Below are 22,297 nucleotides of genomic sequence, written 5' to 3'. Positions count from 1 at the left end.
AGAGTGTGTATCTTATTTTGACTCTGAGGTTTCCCCATGACGGTCAGTATTCTTCTGTGGGTTTTCATATACCGTGGATTATCTGAGCACAGGAGATTAGTAATCTGAACTAGTCACCACAGTGTTCCCTTGACCATCATGAGTCAGTCCCTCTCAAACTCCACCACAGAATGAACACTTGCCCACACTAGTAGCTCAAGAATAAGCACTAGTACTAAATGTAATCTAATACAGCGGTTCTCAACCTTCTGCAACTCATGGCCCATTAATGACTGAATAAAAACATTCTGAGGATCACCTTTCCAAATATGATAGTATGAACACAGAATAACAGAGAATTCAGAAAGTGCAATGATATTCTCTGCTGTTAATCTGTTATGCCACTGTAACAGACTCAAGTCAGCTATAGATGAAAACTGTCCTTATATAAAAAGACTTGTCAGGTTTACTCAGTAACAATAACAGGCTAACACACCTGTAACAACAGGTCAGACACACAAGAGGGGGACATTCTCTCTATTCATTAGCAGAAATGTTCAACAAAGTTCATTCACCCCAATTTACATACTGTAAGTATAATTTATCAAATACAATTAGCGATATTAACATGTTTAAAAGAATATTCGTTTGGCTTCCCAACACAGCCCGGGTGTTTTGAGTTCAAATGTCTCTGCAGCTTTGATGGTTTTAGCGCCTCATTTGACAAAATGTCTCCACGTTCAACACACTGTGCCTTCAGCTTAAGGGGATTGCACACCGGATTATGGAAAGCCAAGAGGGCCAAAAACACGTGAATTTTAACACGACCACAACGCGTATTTAAAAAAACGCGTGAAATACACAGTAAAAATCAGTTTGAACGGGTCAGTGTCATTGGCTGCTGAAGACTTGGGTCTAACCATTTCTGTGAGCTTAGGGGGGTGTACCGTTCATAGACTGGGCTACCACCGTTTACATGCTATAGATCAGCTTATTCAGCCTATTTATTTTGTCTTTTTAAAAAAAAAATTATAGCCTATAGAAATAATATATTTAAATTGCTGTTTTATGAAAATTTAGATAAAATAAAATGGCCTTGTTTTTCTCCACTCAGGCCTTTTTGTATATAAACACTGTAGCATCCAGTCAATATTGAGAAGGCCAGAACTGATGGTTAAAATGACTTTTATTGCCGTCCGTGTCATCAACCAACGTAAGAGCTGAGTATAAACAAATAAACCATACATTACCATCACATTTCGAACGTTACACAGCTCATTACATTAGTTTCAATCCGATAGCATTACCAAATTATACATTTTACGATAAACATTTCAAGTAACTCAAATATATTTCTCATTAACTCTACCAACCTTGTTCCCCAATTGACCGAAGCTAAACTTTGTAGTTTTAACTGTTTCTCCGTGGCCTTTTACTGTTTTTAACCGTGAACCTTTTCAGACCTTCCTTTCGTCCTTTGCGCCGTTCGCCAGTTTCGTTTCCGTCACCATACTTCCGGTTTCTTTGGTTATCAAAATAAAAGCCCGATACCGTAATAATAAAACATTATAGCGTAGCTATAATCAAAATAGTGCTTAACTACTCTGTTGGTCTTTACACTCCCACCAAATTATTTGCTGTTACACACATAAAAACACAAATAATTTCTCCAAGTTACTTAACCAGAATACAGAAATAACCTTGTAAACATGTTACAACTGTAACTTCAACATTTCAATACACTTAAGCATTGTAAATTTACCTTTCACTATCTTCTAGTAGCAGAACTAACTTATGTACTGGACGTTCTACTACAGACATTTTGTTCACACGTTGACCCCTTTTGGTAAGATTTCTGTCTGCAAAGCCTATTTTGACCTTTCTGACAAGTCCATCGGTATCTTTTACAGTGTCCAAGATTCGTCCAAGTTTCCACTGTGATCGTGGTTGCATTTCATCCTTGTCCATTACTATGTCGCCTATTTGCATGTTTCTTTTAGGCTTGTGCCATCTTTGTCTGACCATTATGTTCTGCAAGTACTCCCCTTTCCATCTGCTCCAAAATTGTTCGAGCAAGTACTGTACTTGACGCCATCGTTTTTGTGCATATAAGTCCTCCTTAACGAACTGTCCTGGGGGAGGCAGAGGAGTTGACGTTTTCAATGTGACAAGATGATTTGGAGTTAGCGGCTCCAAACTGTTTGGATCGTTGAGACTGTCTGTTGTAAGGGGGCGGCTGTTTACTATAGCAGCTGCTTCATACAAGAAGGTTCTGAGTGAAGAGTCGGTGAGTCGACCTGGTGTGAGAGCCAATGTTGCATTAAGAACGTTCCTTACAGTACGTATCTGTCGTTCCCATACTCCACCTGCGTGACTAGCATGAGGTGTGTTTAGGACAAAATCACATTGTTTTTCTGCAAGGAAGGTCGTCAGTTTGTCAGTGTCAATTTCACCTTGTGCTGCACTCAGTTCGTTTTTGGCACCTACAAAGTTAGTACCCTGATCGCATTTTATTTGTCTGACAGAGCCTCTTAGAGCGATAAAGCATCTGAGTCCATTTATAAAAGTGTCCGTTGATAGGTCTTCTAACATTTCGACATGAATTGCACGTGAATAAAAGCATGTGAAAAGGAGGCCATACCTTTTATATTCTTTCCTTGCTTGTTTGGTCAGGAACGGTCCAAAAACGTCCATACCACAGTATGTGAAAGGCGGAGAGTGTTCAATTCTTTCTGTGGGTAAGTCTCTCATTTTTTGTCCTTCCACAGGTCTCCTTTGTTTCCGACAAAACACACACTGGCGAATGTAGGATGCAACCGTTTGACTCAACTTTGGAATCCAATAGCCATTGGCTCGTATCTCATTCATCGTGAAGCCCTTTCCCTGATGATTGACCCTTTCGTGGCAGTGAGCAATTATCAGTTTTGTGACGTGATGTTCTTTGGGAATGATTGTTGGATGTTTAAATGAGCTGGGAAGAGATGAGTGATGGAGCCTTCCTCCCACCTTAAGCACATTGTCCTTGTCCAAGAGAACATCCAAGTTGTACATTTTGTTGCTCTTTGGAAGTTGTTTGCCTTTGTTTAATGTCTCTATTTCATTTTGATATGCTTGTCTTTGTAAATCTTTGATGATCACAGTTTCTGTGTTTTGTCTTTCAGTTACAGTTGTGAGTGTCTTTGATTTGTCTTTGAGCACGTATCGTCTGAGACGTGCGACTGCGCTGACTGCACGGGACCAGGATGAGAACTTTGTGAGCCGGTCACAAAGGCTTGTATGTTCAACCGTTTCTGTGCTTAGTGTCTGTACCTTTCTCACCTCTGGGTCTCCTACTGTAAGTACAATGGTCTCTTTTGTTGGAAGCTGTATTTTCTTTTCCCACAGGAAGTGAGGGCCTGTGAACCAATTAGATGAGAGCAGTTCATTTACAGATGTGCCCCTGGATGCCATATCTGCTGGGTTTTTGCTGGTGGGCACATAAAACCATTGTTGCAGTGAGGTACTGTTGCGGATTTTCTGCACTCTATTAGCAACAAACGTGTGAAACCGCCTTGCATCGTTGTTTATGTATCCTAGAGTGACCTTTGAGTCTGTCCAGAAGAACTCCTCAACATTGTCATAAAGCAGTTCCTCTCTTAGCGTGTTACTTACAGCGACTGATACTGCGGCTGCGGTAAGCTCTAACCTTGGGATCGTGGTGACCTTTGTTGGAGAGACGCGTGCTTTGCCCATGATGAAGGTACAGTGGACATCTTCCCTTTTGTTTATGAGTCTGAGATAAGAACACTGTCCATATCCTGTGGTGCTTGCATCAGAAAAGTGGTGTATTTCTCTTTTTACCACTTCTCCAAAATCTGCAGGAACATAACATCTGCTGATTTGCACATTTTTTAGATTGTGTAGATCTCCTTTCCAGCACTCCCACCGTGGCTTAAGATGCTCAGGTAGCGGGTCGTCCCAGTCTGTTCCTTGACGACACATTTCTTGGAGAATCCCCTTTCCCTTGAGCACATAGGGAGCAATGAAGCCAAGGGGGTCGTATATTGCTGCGACTGTGGACAAGATGCCACGCCTGGTTGGTGGTTGGTCTTTTAGTGTGATGTTGAATGTAAAGCAATCCTTCTCCACATTCCAATAAATGCCAAGTGCTCTTTCTGTCTGTGTTTCATTAAACGTCAAGTCCTTTGTTCTTGTATCTGTCGCATGCTCTGAAGCTGGAATGCTTTTTAAAACTTCAGAGTTGTTGGACACGAATTTGTGTAACCTTAGTCCACCTTTTGCACATAGTTCGCGTGCTTCCTTTGCCAGTCGTATAGCATCCTTTACTGTCTCTGCGCTGGTGACTCCGTCGTCTACATAGAAGTCTCTTGCTACGAACTGTGAGCCAACTGGATATGCAGAACTGTTCTCTTTGGCTAAATGTTTGAGTCCATAGTTCGCACAACCGGGTGAAGAAACGGCGCCAAAGAGGTGTACTGTCATCCTGTACGCTTGTGGTTGGCTATTCATATCTCCGTCTTTCCACCATACGAAGCGCAAGTAGTTGCGATCATTTTCTTTGACTTGGAACTGGTGAAACATCTTTTCAATGTCGCACATTAGAGCTACTTGGTGCTGTCTGAAGCGCACAAGCACACCAGTTAGGTTGTTGATCATGTCAGGACCGTTCAGTAAATGCTCGTTAAGACAGGTACCTTTGTGCTTCGCAGAGCAGTCGAAGACCACACGCAACTTCTCAGGTTTCTTTGGATGATAGATGCCGTGGTGCGGTATGTACCATGTCTCTCCGGGCAGTCCATTATCATCAGTCTCTTCGGCATCCCCTCTTTTGATGATGTCGCTCATGTATTTCATGTAGTCCCTTTTGTATTTTTCATCTTTCATGAATTTGCGTTTGAGCTGGTTTAGCCTGGTTTCAGCGAGTTGTCTGTTATCTGGCATTTGTGGTCTTTCTTTAAATGGTAATGGCATTTCAAAATGTCCATTTTCAGTCTGTGTTATGCCATGCTCGAGTTTCTGAAGGAATACTAAGTCCTCTTGCGACACAGTCTTTTCATTCCCGTCAGTCTCTTTGAAATCTCTCTCCAAAGCACGTATTGCATCTGCTGGAGTGGAGGGAGGGATTTCTTTAACAGTGATTCGGTGACAGAGACTGCTCGCCAAATCTGTTTCGTTGCATGGTGTCGAGTTGCCAACTATGCTCCATCCCAAATCAGTATGAATGGCATAGGGCTCATTTTCTTTGCCTAAGATTACTTGTTTGGGTGCGAGAGCTCTAGGACAAGTATAACCTATGAGGAGACTTACTTCACAACTGAGGAGTGGAGGGACCTCGTCTACAATCGGTAGCAAGTGACTCCACTGTTTGGCTGTTTCACATGTAGGTATGTGTTCTCTGTTAGCAGGTATGTAATCCTTTGTGTATGCAGTGGGGAGCTTTATGACTGTGGCTGAGTTATAACCTCTCACTAAGAGATCAGACACCTTTCCACTGCTTACAACTGCATTTCTACCCATCATAGTAGTTAGTTTCAGCTTTACTGGACAAACATCTGCCTGCAGCTCATGTGTGACATCCTGATCAATGAATACAGTGTCGCTCTGTGTGTCTAATAACGCATAGACCAGTTTTTCCTTGAGTGGGTTAGTGGTAGTTGACAGCCACACTGGAACTATCATTGAGGTGCTGACTGACTGTTCAGATCTGGCGACATTAAGTGACATGGCTGTTGCTGTTTCAGGTGAGTTACCTTGAACCGCGTTGTTTGTGCTCACACGTGTTTCTCTTTGCAGACCGTTCCTGTATTTCTCATCATGAAGACATGTTGGGTGTCGCTTTGTACAAGTTTCACAAGTGAGGCGGCGTTTGCAGTCCTTAGCACTGTGTCCTTGTTTTAGACAGCCATAACAGAGTCTGTTGTCTCTCACATGTTTCTTTCTGTTTTCTAGAGACATTTTCAAGAGGTCAGGGCACTTGTGAAGTTGATGGGTGCCTTGGCACATTGTGCATGGATAGCTGGTAGGTGTTTTTGTTATTGTCCTTTTATCACTTTGTTCAGTTGTGTTTGTGTTAAATACACTTGCCTTGTTTCTTTTGATTTCCTTTGTGTTCCTTCTGTCGCTGTTTGTTTCAGTGCCGCGAAGTGCATGAATGGAGGTGACTGGGTTGCAGGCGACTTCAGCTTCTAATGAGAGGAAGGAGGCAAAGGCAATAAAACTTGGAAACTCACCGCCCTCCATTAAAGTCTTTGTTACCTGCCTGTTCCATCTCGCATTTATCCAGTCTGGTAGTTTGTGCAACAGTTTTTGGTTTTCTTCGCTGTCATTGAGTATTTGTAGCCCCTTTACATGAGGCATTGCAAGCATGCATGCATTTATGAAATCTGCAAATGCCCTTAGTCCATCGGCATCTCTAGACTGCACTTTAGGCCAGTTTGATAGCCTTTCTCTAAATGCCTTCTGAATCACGAATGGCTGGCCGTACCTTTGGTTTAGTTTGACCCAAGCGTCATTGTATGCCTCCTCATCGTTTCTAAAGAAGGTCCCTTCAAGGCATTTTCGAGCTGGGCCCGTAACATATCTTTTCAAATAGTACAACTTGTCTGATGCTGAGATGCCCCTTTGTTCAATCAGTGATATGAATGTGGATTTCCATTCAATAAAGCTTATTGGTTCGCCACTAAACACTGTCGGTTCTGGCGCGGGAAGTCTGTTCAGTTTAATGCTGTCCTGCACTGCTTGAGCTAGTTGAGTGACACTAGGGGGAGCTGTTTGCACAGGAATGAAAGAGAGTGCTGGTGTGGGCTGTTTGGGTGTGAAGTATGGGCTCACCTGTTCACCTTTAATTGACTGTACATCATCCACCTGTGATAACTCTCTGTCATATGCTTCAAACCTGGCTCGAGCTGCTTTCACGTCCTTCTGTGCTTTCAAGCGTTCCAACTCGGATGTTTGAGCTGCCATTTGTTTCTTGTGCTCCTCCTCTAGAGCTTTTATCCTTTCCTGTTTTCTTTGTTCCTCTAGTACGATCTCATATTCAGCCTCTTTTGCAGCTAGCTCTGCTGCTGCGTCGGCTCGTTTTGCTGTGAGCTGTGAAGCTGAGGACCGTTGGCTGCGATTTGATGCTGCGGTTGAGCCGTATATGGACTGGGTGTAGTCGTGCTCTAAAAGTCCACGTAAACGAGTTCTTTCACGCTCTGCATCAAAATCCTCATCAACACCACTTAATCTTTCCAGAATTATCCTTACGATGTCATGAGTTATTGCATCGCATGCATCCATCTTTCTCCTTATGTCAGATGATGGTGCCATTTGGTTTCTTATTTCTGAATATAACTTCAATACATCATCTCTCTTTTGCTCTGTTATGTCTGCGAGTTCTGACATCTCCTGGTCTGTGATATCTAACTTTAACCTTTCTCTTGTTTCGCGTACCTGTGTTTTCCATTGTTCATAAAGAGTTATTAGTCTTTTTTCCCTTTTACTCATTTCTTCCTTTTGGAATGTTATCATCCTTTCTGTTTGTACTTTAACTCTTTCAGAACGTCTTGGCAACTTTGACATGCTTTGAGCTTTGTTTTGAAGCTCTGTTAAGATTTGTTCTTTGCATGTGATTGAATCTTTAATGTTTTGTCTATCCTCACTTTCGTCTTTAAGTGAGTCTTTTAAATCTTGAATTTCTTGTTGTAAATTTGTGATCTGTTCATTTATGTCCATTTGACTTACTGAAACAGCCTGTGATTCTTCCATTTTGAGCACTTTTCGTTGAACTGTTTTATTTTCTGACCAACTTCTGCCATCTGCTGGACGTCACGGGTATTGCCGTTGGATCTCGTAGCCCCGTTGTGCAGCGTGCGGCGGTGGTCAAGCTCTTACTGTAGCATCCAGTCAATATTGAGAAGGCCAGAACTGATGGTTAAAATGACTTTTATTGCCGTCCGTGTCATCAACCAACGTAAGAGCTGAGTATAAACAAATAAACCATACATTACCATCACATTTCGAACGTTACACAGCTCATTACATTAGTTTCAATCCGATAGCATTACCAAATTATACATTTTACGATAAACATTTCAAGTAACTCAAATATATTTCTCATTAACTCTACCAACCTTGTTCCCCAATTGACCGAAGCTAAACTTTGTAGTTTTAACTGTTTCTCCGTGGCCTTTTACTGTTTTTAACCGTGAACCTTTTCAGACCTTCCTTTCGTCCTTTGCGCCGTTCGCCAGTTTCGTTTCCGTCACCATACTTCCGGTTTCTTTGGTTATCAAAATAAAAGCCCGATACCGTAATAATAAAACATTATAGCGTAGCTATAATCAAAATAGTGCTTAACTACTCTGTTGGTCTTTACAAACACATTAGTGGATATTCTAGCTTTAACATCAACGCATTAACATTTGTGTGGGGAAATCAGTTACAGTCGAGGAAAGCAATCAATGCAGGTTTAAGATACAGATCATTGTTATCAATATCTGTCTTTGGAAAACGTGAGCTTTTGTTCTGCTTACATTTACAGCTGTCACAAGCAGGCGGTGCTTATTGAAACCTTTTTGTTCAGAGATTGATCACTCATCAGACAAACAGTAATTAGGTACACAGGTGATATCAATTTAAATGAATTTAAAGACTTAAAGTATTTTAATATGGTATTTAAGACACTATATATAAGTATTTAAGACTTACAGGATTAGAATTAGAGCTTGTTGGTCAGGACAGGTATAACAGGGGTATTTCACACATATTAAACGTGTATTTAACGCACTGATTTGTCACGCGCAAACAACACGTATTTAACGCATATTTCACGTGTATTTAACGCATTAAAAATTAAAATATTGCTCGCCATAAACTGATAAACCATAAACTTTTGTAATATATATATATTAGTCTCAGTACCTGCCCTTATAAAGCCTAATGTAGCCTATTCAGCGTCGTATTTTCTCACCACACACTTCGAAGCTTTTGCTTGCACTCCCACATCTGCTTTTCAGAAGACGATCCATATTACAGTAAAGTAATGTTACTGCATCTGATCGAACAAACGGTCAATCTGACGTTGTGACGTGATTGGTGTTGCGATATTTAAACATAAATTAGCTTTTAGATAATGCATCTTGACTTAACTTGAGTGTTTTGGATCATATAAATACATAAGAACAATCAGATAATTAGAAAATAACAAGATTTATCAATTAAAAAAAATACAATAAAAAATTATTTGGGGGTAGTCTACCACTGCCTACACGGCCCACCAGATGGCGCTCCGAGGCCCACGGCCCACCGGTTGAGAATCACTGGCCTAATCAATACTAATATCTAATAGATATGTAAAAATAATCAGTAGTTTTGGTGAGTATAATGCTTATTTTTGTCCCCGTTTTTTTTCCAGTGCTGAATATGATTTTCTTCTTAATTTATTTATTTTTTTATTTTATTTTTTTCAAACATTAATACTATTGTAACGTCTGAAGAACGACAGAACAACTGAACACAAACGCACCAGCCGAACTCACTCGCTCGTTTCTCTACCCGGCCTTCTCCGAACTCACCGCATTAACCCTATAACTGCCGGTGCAAAATAAAACAGCAATTTCACAACCAATAGAGTCAGTGCGCTACACTATTAAAAGCGTATTAAGAGCTGGATTAATTCAGCTGGGACACCACTGAAGGTTAGGTGTGAAATGCACCACCCGCTACTGGTATTAATATATCGCCAAATGGTCAATGCATATATTGCAGTGTATTGAAAAATATACGCCATCTTGGAAAATCTTGGGAAATCCTAACCCCACCCACCTTCTGGCCAATCCATATATGGGTAAAAGGGCGGGCTTTGTGTGAGACTGGAACAACATCATTTTCGCGTGAAGAAAGCAACATAAACAACAATGGATGACATACAGCAGATCTTGTTCTTGCTTCTCGGCGTGTTTGTCACAAGAAGCCGCGCCGACATTAGGCGTTTCTCGATAGCAAGTACGCAAAGTTTGGACTTAATTGCCAAGTCCAGCTCAGGAGAATGACTCCCGAGGACGAGTCCGGTTATTCTGCAAATGCAACAGCGTGCGTCACTCAGCTCGCTCTGCTACTCCGGTTACCTCTGTATGTATATTTTAGGCAACAATAAAACAAAATATGTCATAAAACACCACACTGCCTCTTTTCGTTTTCATTTAAAGAAATCTTAAACATTATAGCCACACAAATGTGGTTCAGGCAACGCGATTATATTCACTGCATAACGTTAGCCTATTTATAACAAAACGAAATAAACACAACCCTGCCTCTTTTCGTTTAAATATAATATAAATATATGTAACATTTTAATATGGTCCAGGCAATATGTGCATTTGTACTAAACAACAGATGTTGCAGTAAACAACATTACAGATCATCTTCGTTGTATTAAAATTTAAAATGACAGAACTCAACCCAGTCTCTTTTTGTTAAATTTCAGTTTTATCAATATTAGCTATTATAAAAGTATAAGTAAAAGATACAAGAAGCTATACAAATAAAGCAAACAATTCAGTCAAACATACAAAGTCAGCGCTCTAGTCTAACCATACAACGGTAAAGTTAAATAGCTTATAAAGTTATGAAACTTCCCCTCAGCCAAAACGATTGGCCAGGGAACAAATTATAGATTCACAAGACCAAAAATCGCCCATTAGATATACACAAGACGAATTATATCTCATGTTTAACCACTACAGAGACGCCAGAGTCCGCGGCAAACCTCAGAACGACTAGCCGAGGAAAGGCTGTTCCAGGCGGGGTACATGAACGCCGAGCGCCCGGTCATCGCTGGATCTCACAACTGGATAAAATTATCATAAATCTTTATAAATAAACCACAGATTTGAGCTTTAAACAACTACATTCTCGCCTGAAAAACTCTTAAAACTACATTTCATGATACAGAAACAGTAGTATTATATTTCAACTGTATATTAAAAATGGCGCTTCTTATGTTGTCATTCTCCTTAGCTCGTTATCAGCTGTCAATCAAGCTGTCAATCAAAGCTAACCATGCCCTTATTTGTCATACATTTTATATCTAAATACGATCTAAACTAACGAGTTAGAAAAAAATTCACCCCCCTCACAGTTGTCAGGCACTCGTAACCTATCGGAAAATACAATAAAAGTCCATGGGACCAACCTGTAAAAACATGAATTTATGCTGTGAAAACGGACATTTTAACATGGGGTCTATGGACATTTGCTCCCTTTTGGGACCTGCCTCTAGCGGATTTTCAATGTATTGCAGTTTTTCGCACTTCCAGGTAGGCTTCATTTTTCAGATTAGAATGTTGCCCCTTGATATGGACATGTATTATGTAATATATTGCATTATATTTTGCAGTATATTCCCATATATTTTTGTTCCGGAAGGGGATAATCTGAAGGGCAGCAGCTCATGAATGAACTGAACATGTCTGGAGGATAGGGGTGAGCGAGGCACAAACTAACGCAGAGCTAGTTGTAACACACACGGTTTAAAACTCACACATGCCAGCATGATGAAACTTAGAGCCCGTACACACGGAGACGCGTTCAGCTGTATAGCCTACGTAAATCATACGCATCCGGCGTTTTGGGAGCCTGAAACCGCTATATTTTTAAACCGGGTCCCAGAGTGGATAAATCTGAAAACGACACACTTGCGTTTTCGTGTGTACAGCCAATCCGTGTATTCTGTGAAACAATGATGTCATCACCGCACGTGTACGTGTTGCAATGGTGCTGAGCCTCTTATTTCTTTATGTACTATTCACTTGACTGTATTTTTGTTTTATTTCTTTATTTTATTTCTTTATATTTTATTTCTCATGCTATGATGCTTGTCTGTTGTCTGATTAAGACATTTCATATTTTGTACCAGGCCATTTATGGTTGTTTATATTGTTCAATAAAGTTATTAGTAAAAATAAATAAATGAATAAATAAAATAGAGAAGAAACTACTGAGCCTATTATTATTGTATACAGCGCTCAAGTTTTACACACATGCTCCGAGTCTTCTCCGTTTTTAGTGTATCTCTGTGGCAGAATTACAGCGCCACACACTGGTCTGGCATGTGAACTACAGCGTTTTGAGTCGGTTTCAGTGGTTTCGTGCGTACACAATATAAAAATATTTCTTTAGAGGACGTTGTGTTTATGGTATTTTTTTTTTTAGAACGAGGGAAAAAAGATTGGATCGGGAAACTCTGGTTTGGTGTGGATGTGGCCTAAGTGTATTTGGGTGGTTGACATATTTAGCTAAAAAAATCTCAAATGTAAGTCATGGAACTCATTGGTTTATATTCTACCAACTCTTATATTTCCAAATATATATGTGGTCTTGTAGATTTTGTCCTGAAATGTACATTTATTTACTAGTTTACTGTCTTAGGGACTAAAAATGTCATATGGTGTGACATGAATGTTATTGTGTATTAAATTAAAAAGGGGTATAATGTGATAATGTAAGTCAATTTATCCTGATTCTTTATCATTACTATATAAAAGTATAGCATTTCTTATGTGCAAATATGTTACATTTTGCATTATTTTACTTTATCAACACTCATAGAAAGACGTTTACTTGTAATCTTTCAATATACTTCAAATTAATTTGGGAATACCTTGTTATAAAAGTACCAAAATGCTTGTAACCTTTGCTGGCACTATTCCCCATCTGTCACATTGATGATTTTATGATTAATAACCAAAAAGCCTTCATTTCTTTCAAAATTCTGAATGTTGCACCAAATTACATGGTGTCACGCCATATGATGTCACACCACACAACAATCTGTATGCAAAAATCTGTATTAGCTGCATTTAACAAACAACCAAACTTAGTTTGACAAGTGAATCATTGCTTCAGTTACACATCAAAAATCACAAAATTGTTTAAAACAGTGAGTTCTACTCAAAGTAGCAAAGAATCATGTTTATAACATTTGATGTTGCACTTTTTATTTTAATCTGCTGAATATTAATTACATGAATTCTAATAATCTTTAGTAAATCATTGAACATTTTTATTTTTATTTAATGCATAAATTCGTTTCAAGATGAGGATGTAACCGCACTGGGTTGTACATTAATATTAATATTAGCTCAAATGATCTATAGGGAATTTTAATAATTAATCATGAATATGATTAATTTATTCGAAGTTGAAAATAGATCGATTTGTATATATGAATAATCAATCACAACGAATTATAATTCATCATTCATATATCAATGATCCTATTTCAGATCGACTATGAGATAACCCTTAATGGAAAATTAATGTAATTATCGAACAGTTGTTTGTCCCGCAAACGACCATAGATTAACTTACTAACCTTCTCAATAAAGTTATCACTTCTTATAATTTCAAAAAGGAATAGCTTCTGGCCATGAAACCATTCTTTTTGTCCTTATAAAATTTAGGTTACTAAACCATAATCAAATTGTAAAGCCTGTAGCTAGATCAAACATTTCAGGGACTCGTAATGTGAGAATTATAGACGATCAATCAAGTATATATGGAATTTTAATAATTGGACTAATACATGGAACTAAGGAATACAAAATACTACAATTTACACGAGTAAATATGTATGTACAGGACACGTAAACAAAATACAAGACTAAACGAATAACGAAAATGAGGGAGAGAGAGAGAGAGAGAGGAGGATGGGAGATGAGATCGGAAGTGAAAGCAAAAATCTGCGATCAGAGATCGCAGTAGGCTATGGCAAAAATCACAGACAGTAACCCTCGAGAGACCACAAAGAAATTACATTAAAAGTTCAATTCAATAATCGATACTTGCATTGCATATGGTTCTCTTTGTATGAGGAAGGAAGGCAGGGTCCTGCGTGTCGTCTGAGGGGAGGCGTGCGCGTGCTGTGTCTTCCATGCGAGCGCGAGCGCGGGAGGTTCAAAGAGTCTCTTTCTAAGTTCATCTAGCTCGTGAATGAACAGAGGCGAATAGGAAAACGAAACTAGACTATAGAAAAACATAAAAAGAAATAAAAGAGAAGAAAAGAGAAGCAGGCCGAAGCCGGTCCGGACTTGGGTTTCCAAAGTTTTTGAGGAGGGAGAAGAGAGAGAGGAAACTGAAGGTTTAGGCTTTTATCAGTGTCCCGTGTACCGTCCCCTTTTCGTGGTCGACGAATCCTCTTAGAGCATTCCGAGCAGAAGATTTTCTTGTGTGTTAATGTAGCCCGACCCTCGTGTGGAATCACGAGGGGGCAAAGTATGATATTATGCTCAGGGAATTAAAAACGCATGGAACCATAACGTTTATCACAGCCTCTTATCAAAAATCTTCTTCGTCGTGCAAAGGGGATCAAAACAATACTAAGGACGAATATTGACAAAGATAGCAACATAGAGATACATTCTTTTGTTGAACAAAGGCACTTAAAGATTACATTACTGTAATTCAAAAACACAACTATTCTAATATCACACTGGTGAACATGCAGATCACCTGGAACACTCTTTGTACATTTTTAATAGTTAGTTTTTTTAGATTATGTCTCTCACAGTGGACATGCACCTACGATGACAATTTCAGACCCCTCCATGATTTCCAAGTGGGAGAACTTGCAAAATAGCAGGGTGTTCAAATACTTATTTTCCTCACTGTATATGTGTCCAAACATGTGAAGAAAATATTTGAGTTCATCCATATATGATACCATATATCTGCATATATTACAGTATAGTATTGGTTTCTCCCATATATGGACAACATTACGTATAAATATGTGACATACATATTTGTTTTCCACATATTTAATAAATTTATGTAAACTATACATGCATGTGATACTGATGCATTTTTAAAGCTGTGGCATATGGTTATGGTACTTTGTGGATGTATTTGTCAAAAATGACAAAGAAAACACTGCATTATTGTATTAAAAATACTATATTTGGTATTCACACAATACAGACACAAAATCTCCAAATATAGGCATTTAATTACAAGGCATTCAGATATAAGATTTGTATCCCTAATATAAGTGAAAGTATGTACTATGGAAATAAGTACATATATGCATGTATACATATATGCGTCTTACATATATTTCACATTTATGTGCATATATGGGAAAATATATGGCACTTACATGAAAACGGCCATTTTTGCTATATTTTGAAATATATGTTTCATATATGTCTATGTGTTTTACATATATGAATTTTGCATATATTCATATACGCAGCAGACATACATGGGCACTGACATTATATGTAATTTACATATAATGTCAGTGCCCATGTATGTCTCAAATGTTTCCCTTTATTTATTTATTTATTTTTTCAGTTTGAGGTAGATTTCAGTAGATGGCGAGATAATGCAAATACAGAAAGAACAAGGAAATGATACATCATCAGCTTGCTGTTCGGTCATTGTTTTACTCCCCATACAGAAATTTAATATATGTCAATATAATATATTGACATATATTACATTTCTGTATGATGTATCATAAAATAAATAAATAAATAAAGGGAAACATTTGAGTGACAAAATGCTGTAGTTTAACATGGATTCAGCTTGAAAATGGGATAGTAGGGATTCATCAAATTGAGTAGGTGTAAATAGATATTAAATGTGTAAATAATATAGTATCAAAATGTAGCCTGGCTAACGTCAGACCTCTTTCTCAATGAGACGTGGTCTGGGAACCACATGTTCATTTTCTCGTATTTGAGGCGTGGTTTACGAATGCCCAGAGCCGTTTATTGGGCGCTAGAATGTCTATCAAATGCGTCTGCACGTAGCTCATAGCCAATCGTTTCAACTATACCAGATGATGTATGTAGAGCGACAGAAATTCGACGAGGAAGAAGACGAAATAAACTTGCGTTCTAAACTACTTAGAACACTATCTAAGGCTGCATTGAAAGGTAACTTCACGTCTGATGCCATGTTGGATCCATAGATATAAACAAACTGCTTCGGTGTGTCGCATAGACGTCGTCATCGTCTTGCTGCTCCCTCCCCGTTCTGTGATTGGTTCCCTTTTTGAGGGGAAAATCTGGTCCATGGTGTCCATGGTGTCTAGCAGCGTGAATAAAATCGTGCTGCGTTCAAGGCAGCATGGGGAAACCCAGGCTAATCAAAATGTGTTAAAAGGACGAAATATTCAATAAACTTAACTATTAGTTATAAAATATGTATCTAAGAGCATTATTTATGTATTTAAATGCAGTTCATATCATATAGTGTGACAAAATAATCATATGGTGTGACAAGAAAACCCTGTCACACCTTATGATTTTGTGTCACACCATATGAGGTTTCATGTACTTAGCATGACATTAAGCAATGTGCTTTTATGCTAACATGCTAAAACCATGCTAACTACAATACACTGTAAAAAATTTCTAACCCTCCCAAATCAAAAATTTCAAGTGACCGATAACATCTACATTTTTCAATTAGCCCAAGTGAAATTCTTGTTGCAATAGTCTGTTAAAGGGATACTCCACCGTCTTTTCATATTAAACTATGTTATTCCCTTAACTAAGACGAGTTGATACATACCTCTCTCGTCTCAGTGCGTGCACTCAATCGCTCTGGCGCGCGGAGAAACTTTGTTCACTCAGTTCATTCAATACGGGCCAAGCAGAGAAGCTACCAAACACCTCCACGTGTTCCCTATTTAAACACAGTTACTCGCGTAGTGTAACTCGACCTAGGACGGTGACACAAAACAAAACGTTGCGCTTTTCTAAGCGTGTAAAATGGATAACTATATTGTATGGCGGAATACCATAGCAAGCGCTTGTAAGCACTTCGTCTTGGCGGAGTAATATCTTCACCAGAGGGAGCGGGGGCCGGTGAGAGGATTTTTCACGAGTGAAGATATTACTCCGCCAAGTCGAAGTGCTCATAAGCACTTGCTATGGTATTCCGCCATACAATATAGTTATCCATTTTACACGCTTAGAAAAGCGCAACGTTTTGTTTTGTGTCACCGTCCTAGGTCGAGTTACACTACGCGAGTAACTGTGTTTAAATAGGGAAAACGTGGAGGTGTTTGGTAGCTTCTCTGCTTGGCCCATATTGAATGAACTGAGTGAACAAAGTTTCGCCGCGCGCCAGAGCGATTGAGTGCACGCACTGAGACGAGAGAGGTATGTATCAACTCGTCTTAGTTAAGGGAAAAACATAGTTTAATATGAAAAGACGGTGGAGTATCCCTTTAACATTGGCTCAATGAGAAATAATACGTCAGACTAATTGAAAAATTTAGATGTTATCGGTCACTTGAAATTTTTGACTTGGGGATGTAATTTTTTTTACAGTGTATGACAATATAGTTTTAAAGGTAATATTGACTGAAAAGTAATTTCATTTGGGCATTTTCGTGTTAAATGTGTTACACCAAAAGACAGCGCAAAAGGGAACTGAAGCAGGAGTGCCGGATATACTTGATTTTTTTGAAAACATGAAGGGAGAAAACTCACATTGTAATTTTCAGTGTCCTTCTGAGGTGCTGTTCTTCCTCCTGAAAGAAGGAGGACCCCCACTCCCCAAAGGTCTCCAAACAATTGCCCATTAAAAAAAGCAATATGGCGTCACACCTAATGATATCCATTTTCGGGACAAAATGTTTTAGTTAAGGGTGGCTTCAAAATATTATGCCTGAACTTTTAGTCAAGCAGACTCACAAGTAGACATCTGGGATATCAATATATGATTGAATAAACAGAAAATGAATTCATTTTCTTGGGTTTTATTCAAAATCAAAATTTGTGAAATGTGCTTGGGACAGTCACGCCATATGAGCTTATTCTGGTTTGGCTGAAAATTGTGAAAAAATGGAAGATTAAACCCATGAATGCTCTGTATGTCCATATAAAACAGCACTTTCTGAACAATATCACCACAGTTTTTGATATATTTTTCTATAATTTACTTAACATTGACACATTGGACCAAAAAAGGCCATGTCATGTCAACCACCCACTTACTAGTTGTCATATCAACAATATAGTGAACAATCTTTGGATGATATCACTGAACATTTATTTAACCATAGTGTATAAAAGGCTCTGACATTTCTGGGTGCCTGCCACTTTAAGACTCTTCTTCTGTGGTTACGGAAGAGGAAGTGTGTGTGTTGGTTATAGTGTGTTGGGAAACGTGTTCAAGTTCAACAGCATAGTTTAGCCTGCGTACCTGTGTTGTGTAGCTTCTTTAGTCCCTTCTGAGTGATCCACCTTCCAATATTCATGTGTTGAGTTAATGACGAAAAGTAAGTGACTGTCTGTTTATAGTGATAGAACAATGTTTATGCTGTAAAACACTGTAGGAAATAATAAGTTAACTGGTGTGAGCCTTCTGATGTCTAAGTTACGTAGTAACGTTTATAACATTGAGTTAAGAAGAGTTAATATCGTGCGGACGCTGTTTGTGCAGTAGCCTTGTCTGGCCAGAGGATGTCGCCATTGCTCCTTCTGTAAACCCCTTTAATACAGTTTCATGTGAACTGGTCAGTGAGATAGGTGAAGCTCCTTATATTTCTCCAAAGAGTAATATCCTCGTTTATGTAATTGTAGATTATGTTTAAAGGGGCATAGCAGTGTTTATTGAGATATTTATGTTTGATGATCCTGATTTGTATTATTTGTGTGGATTTATTATTTACGTTGCATAGTAATTTAAGTACTGTAACTGTTTAAATGACAGTACCTAATGGTGATTTATTTGTTTTTTATCAGACTATAATGACAATACTGGATATTGGAATGTTCTGATGAGTATTGCTGGAGCTCAATACAGTTAAAAGAAGAAATTACATCTGCTCGTCTTTATTCCTGTGTCCTGACGATACACCATCCTGTTTACTGGCTGAAAACCTTGATGAACTAGCCCTACTAGAATACCTCACTAACACATAGCTAAAGTGCATTTCTTAAGTTAATTTTTCATCTCTGGTTTTTTTTTTTTTTGTTTATTTAAAATTATATATTATTTTAATCTCCAATCTATTGGATCTAACCAGCAGAAGCCACTAGCAGGGTTTGAATCCCAGTTGTACAGGCGGGGCATGTTGTCACACTGCGTTACAATGAGCCTCTATTAGAACTATGATATTCTATTCTACACTTTTATCAATTCTAGTGAGAAATCATGAGAAAAAGGTGAATAAAGACTGAGCGTCAATGTTCAGAAATTATTCATTATTATTATTATATTTTGAACTATGCTTGATAGTTGCTGTGTGGTGTTTGTTGTAAATCAAAAAAATATATATTTATTTTTAATTATTAAATGCCATTATTTTATATGAAAAAGTTAATAATTATATATTTTTTTTTTGAAAAAATATTTTAGTTTGTCTTGTATATTTTTTAATTAGATCACATTTTAAGGTGTCATGTGGTCATGTTACAACGTATGGGGTAAATCAAGAAAAAAAAAGAAAAGTATACACTGTATTAATCAAACAAAACCACATAATAGACATGTGTGAAATTAATGTGGGAAAAAATAAATACTCTGAACCCCGAGTGAATTTACACAAACTGAGAAAGTCAAAAAGTATTAGGCTGTTCCCCGCTCTCTTGGGCTGCGTTCTAGTCCAAAATTGTCATGCCCTTCACTCGCTAACTTCCCTCCGTCTCGTTCACTCGGATGTACGTCATTGATTTGCCCTCTACTGGCGGAAACTGCAATGGGCTGAACTTGAACGTCCTAAGCCCTTGATCACTTGGAATCAGCTGTGGAGTTTATTTATTATTTTTCCCTTTAAGAATTTGTTTAATGCAGCATCCAAATGTTTATATGGTGTTTGGGTTGTTTTCAATTTAAAAAATTAGAATTAATATATCATAGAGTTGTCTGTTGTGGTGGTGATTAGACGTGATATGATATGAAGTAGACTCGCTCCCACGGTCAAAATCGAGGGAACGAGGGTCTGTCCATATAAACTTCCCTCGTCCACTTCACGAAGTGGAACACACTTCAAAATGGCGGCAAGGATTCCCCAGAGGAGAAGTGCTTAGGGAAGTTTGCAAGTGCGTGTCTAAAAATGGACTGGAACGCAGCACCGATAATGAACTCTGAGAAGATCTGAGATCATAATCAGCCTGTCACTGTATATAGAGATGATTACAAACTCTTAACTAACATAATCTGACGGAGTGTGAGACAAAGTAAACTCTTTTCTACTCAATGTCTTCAGGTTAAAGTGATGTGATGAAATGATGAACACACTCACCTGATACTGTCAGTGTAACTCCATCACTGATCTCTGAGTACTGTGGGGTTTCAGTCAGAGTTCCTCTACATCTGTACAGACCAGCATGAGACGAATCCACAGATGTGATTATATAGATCTGGTCTTGTCCTGCGCTGTAATAGATCTGGTCTGTTCTTCTGCTGTGATCTTGATCTTTATACCAGCTGTACCTCCAGACTCCTGTCTCCTGTATGTCACATGTGAGAGTGACTCTCTCTCCTCTGAACACACGAACATCAGGCTTCACCTTCACTACAGGTTTGGGTCTCTCTGTGAAATGAGCAAACACACACTTTGAAGCTTTTAAAACTCAAAATTAGATTTCACTGAAAAAAAATCTACAAAGGCCAGACATAAAAAAATAAACTTATTCAGCCATATAATCTTTGCAAGCACAGACTGTCTTTAGTTCATACAATCTTTCTTTTTTAATTTATTGAAACCATCAAAAACAATATAATTCTTGTTCACAGTAATATACTTAATAGTTTAATCAGTAATAAAAAAACTTTAAAGATTAAAAGATAAGTTTAAAATAATAATGATTGCACATATGCTCTAAGAATGTAAATTGCTTTATTGAAAGGAGAAGAACGACTCTCTGCTTCTTAGCGTCTGTTTTCATGGATCTGTGTCTCGTGTCGAAGCTGCGTCCTCTTGACGTCACATTTATCGGCCGCATACGTCATAAAGAACGTCTTATTTCAGGACAGTCACCATTATAAAACTGAGCGTTATTGCTAGTGAAGTGTAAACTGTTGTAGTTTCCTCATGGGAATGTAATGGTCAGTTTACTGAGATGAAGAGCCTCATGACGTTTGCGGCAGATAAATGTGACCTCCGGAGGATTCAGCCTTCGAGATGAGACACAGCCGGTGACTCCAGGATTTGATGATCTGTGAGATTGAGAATGTGTGTGTGTTGTTCACCATGAGCTCTGAGTGACTGAACTTACTCACAGCGGCCTTTCTGGAGCCCATAACCACGAGTGAGAAAGGTCTATATTAACACCAGTATTGGTGTCGGCCCGATACTGCGCTCTCATATTCATACTCATAAAAATGCTCCGATACCAACAACCGATACTAATGCAGTGTGTGTGTAGAGTGTGTACAGTGTGTAGAGTGTTTAAGCACCATGGTACTTCATTGTTTGCTATGCTATTTAATATCGTATTCATCATAAGGGTATTTGCATGCACAAAATATATGTTTTTCTGGACATGTACTATAGTAGTACTATAATATTCAGGGAATAAAACTGATTGTTCAGAAGGACCTTCGGTTGTAAATGGGAATGTTGCTGGTATAAACCCTGCAGTGAATGAACTGTTAACCATCACTATTGTGTCTTTGAGCAAAGCATTTGACCAACGGTTTCCAGAGGGATTTAGTTCATGGAGCCATTCTGTGACAGAGATACATTACACTGGTCTTGGTCATATGATGATAAATATACTCTTGCAAAAAGGAAGAGAAAGTTGGCAAACCACAGTTTGTTACACAGTTATAAAATAATGTAAATATATGTATTTCATGTTTTCGAGTGTCGAGTCTAATGGCCACTGAGAACATGAGATACATGTTTCTATTATTGGAGCTGGTGTGTGAAACTTTCTCTTCCCTTTGGCAGTTTCTGTGGTTGAGATCCTCACTGAGTTTGTTTTGCCCGCTGGATGTGTGCATTTGTGTTGAGCCTTTATGATGAATATACTTTTACCATAACCATAACCAGCTAACGGGGAACATTATCATAACTTTGGCTAACATTAAGGATCTCTCAAAGTTATGAACAAAAATTCTTCCAGTAAATGTGTGTTCAATGTTATCCGGTCTTTAATAATGTTCTCAAAATTAGCACAAAAACTGTAGTTTCTTCATCTTTAACACTCTTGGACTCATTTAGACATCGAGTTCATTCAACACTGAGGATTTTGCTGTGTATCACGTCACTATAACTTTCCCTGTTGGATTAATTAGTGAAGGTTTTTTGAGGAGGACTTTTGAGTTGTTAATACAAATTAGGTGAAAAGAATATTTCAGGAACATC

At 38.5% G+C, this 22,297-nt stretch overlaps 2 protein-coding genes across 2 annotated transcripts in view; both read right to left on the bottom strand.

Moving 5' to 3' along the window:
• LOC311080150 (leukocyte immunoglobulin-like receptor subfamily A member 3) overlaps window positions 1-22,297 on the bottom strand; it is a 56,862-nt gene that overhangs the window by 12,849 nt on the left and 21,716 nt on the right. The window lies entirely within an intron of this gene.
• On the bottom strand, window positions 1,148-8,332 carry LOC311080144 (uncharacterized protein). Its single transcript, XM_084109915.1, has 2 exons — window positions 8,094-8,332; window positions 1,148-7,940 (listed from the first exon to the last, which is right to left on the bottom strand). Exon 2 carries the CDS (start codon window positions 7,726-7,728, stop codon window positions 1,738-1,740), a length of 5,991 nt encoding a protein of 1,996 aa, XP_083966041.1. The 5' UTR covers window positions 7,729-7,940; window positions 8,094-8,332; the 3' UTR covers window positions 1,148-1,737.

This window comes from Abramis brama (assembly GCF_963993115.1).
Source record: "Abramis brama genome assembly, chromosome: 3".
NCBI lineage: Eukaryota > Metazoa > Chordata > Actinopteri > Cypriniformes > Leuciscidae > Abramis > Abramis brama.
Note: the sequence above shows the minus strand (reverse complement) of the source record. Positions and strands in the feature narration are given on the sequence as shown.

Bases quoted from the DNA above. Each gene is read 5' to 3' on its own strand.
- LOC311080144 (XM_084109915.1), bottom strand. From the start codon at position 7,728: ATGGAAGAATCACAGGCTGTTTCAGTAAGTCAAATGGACATAAATGAA.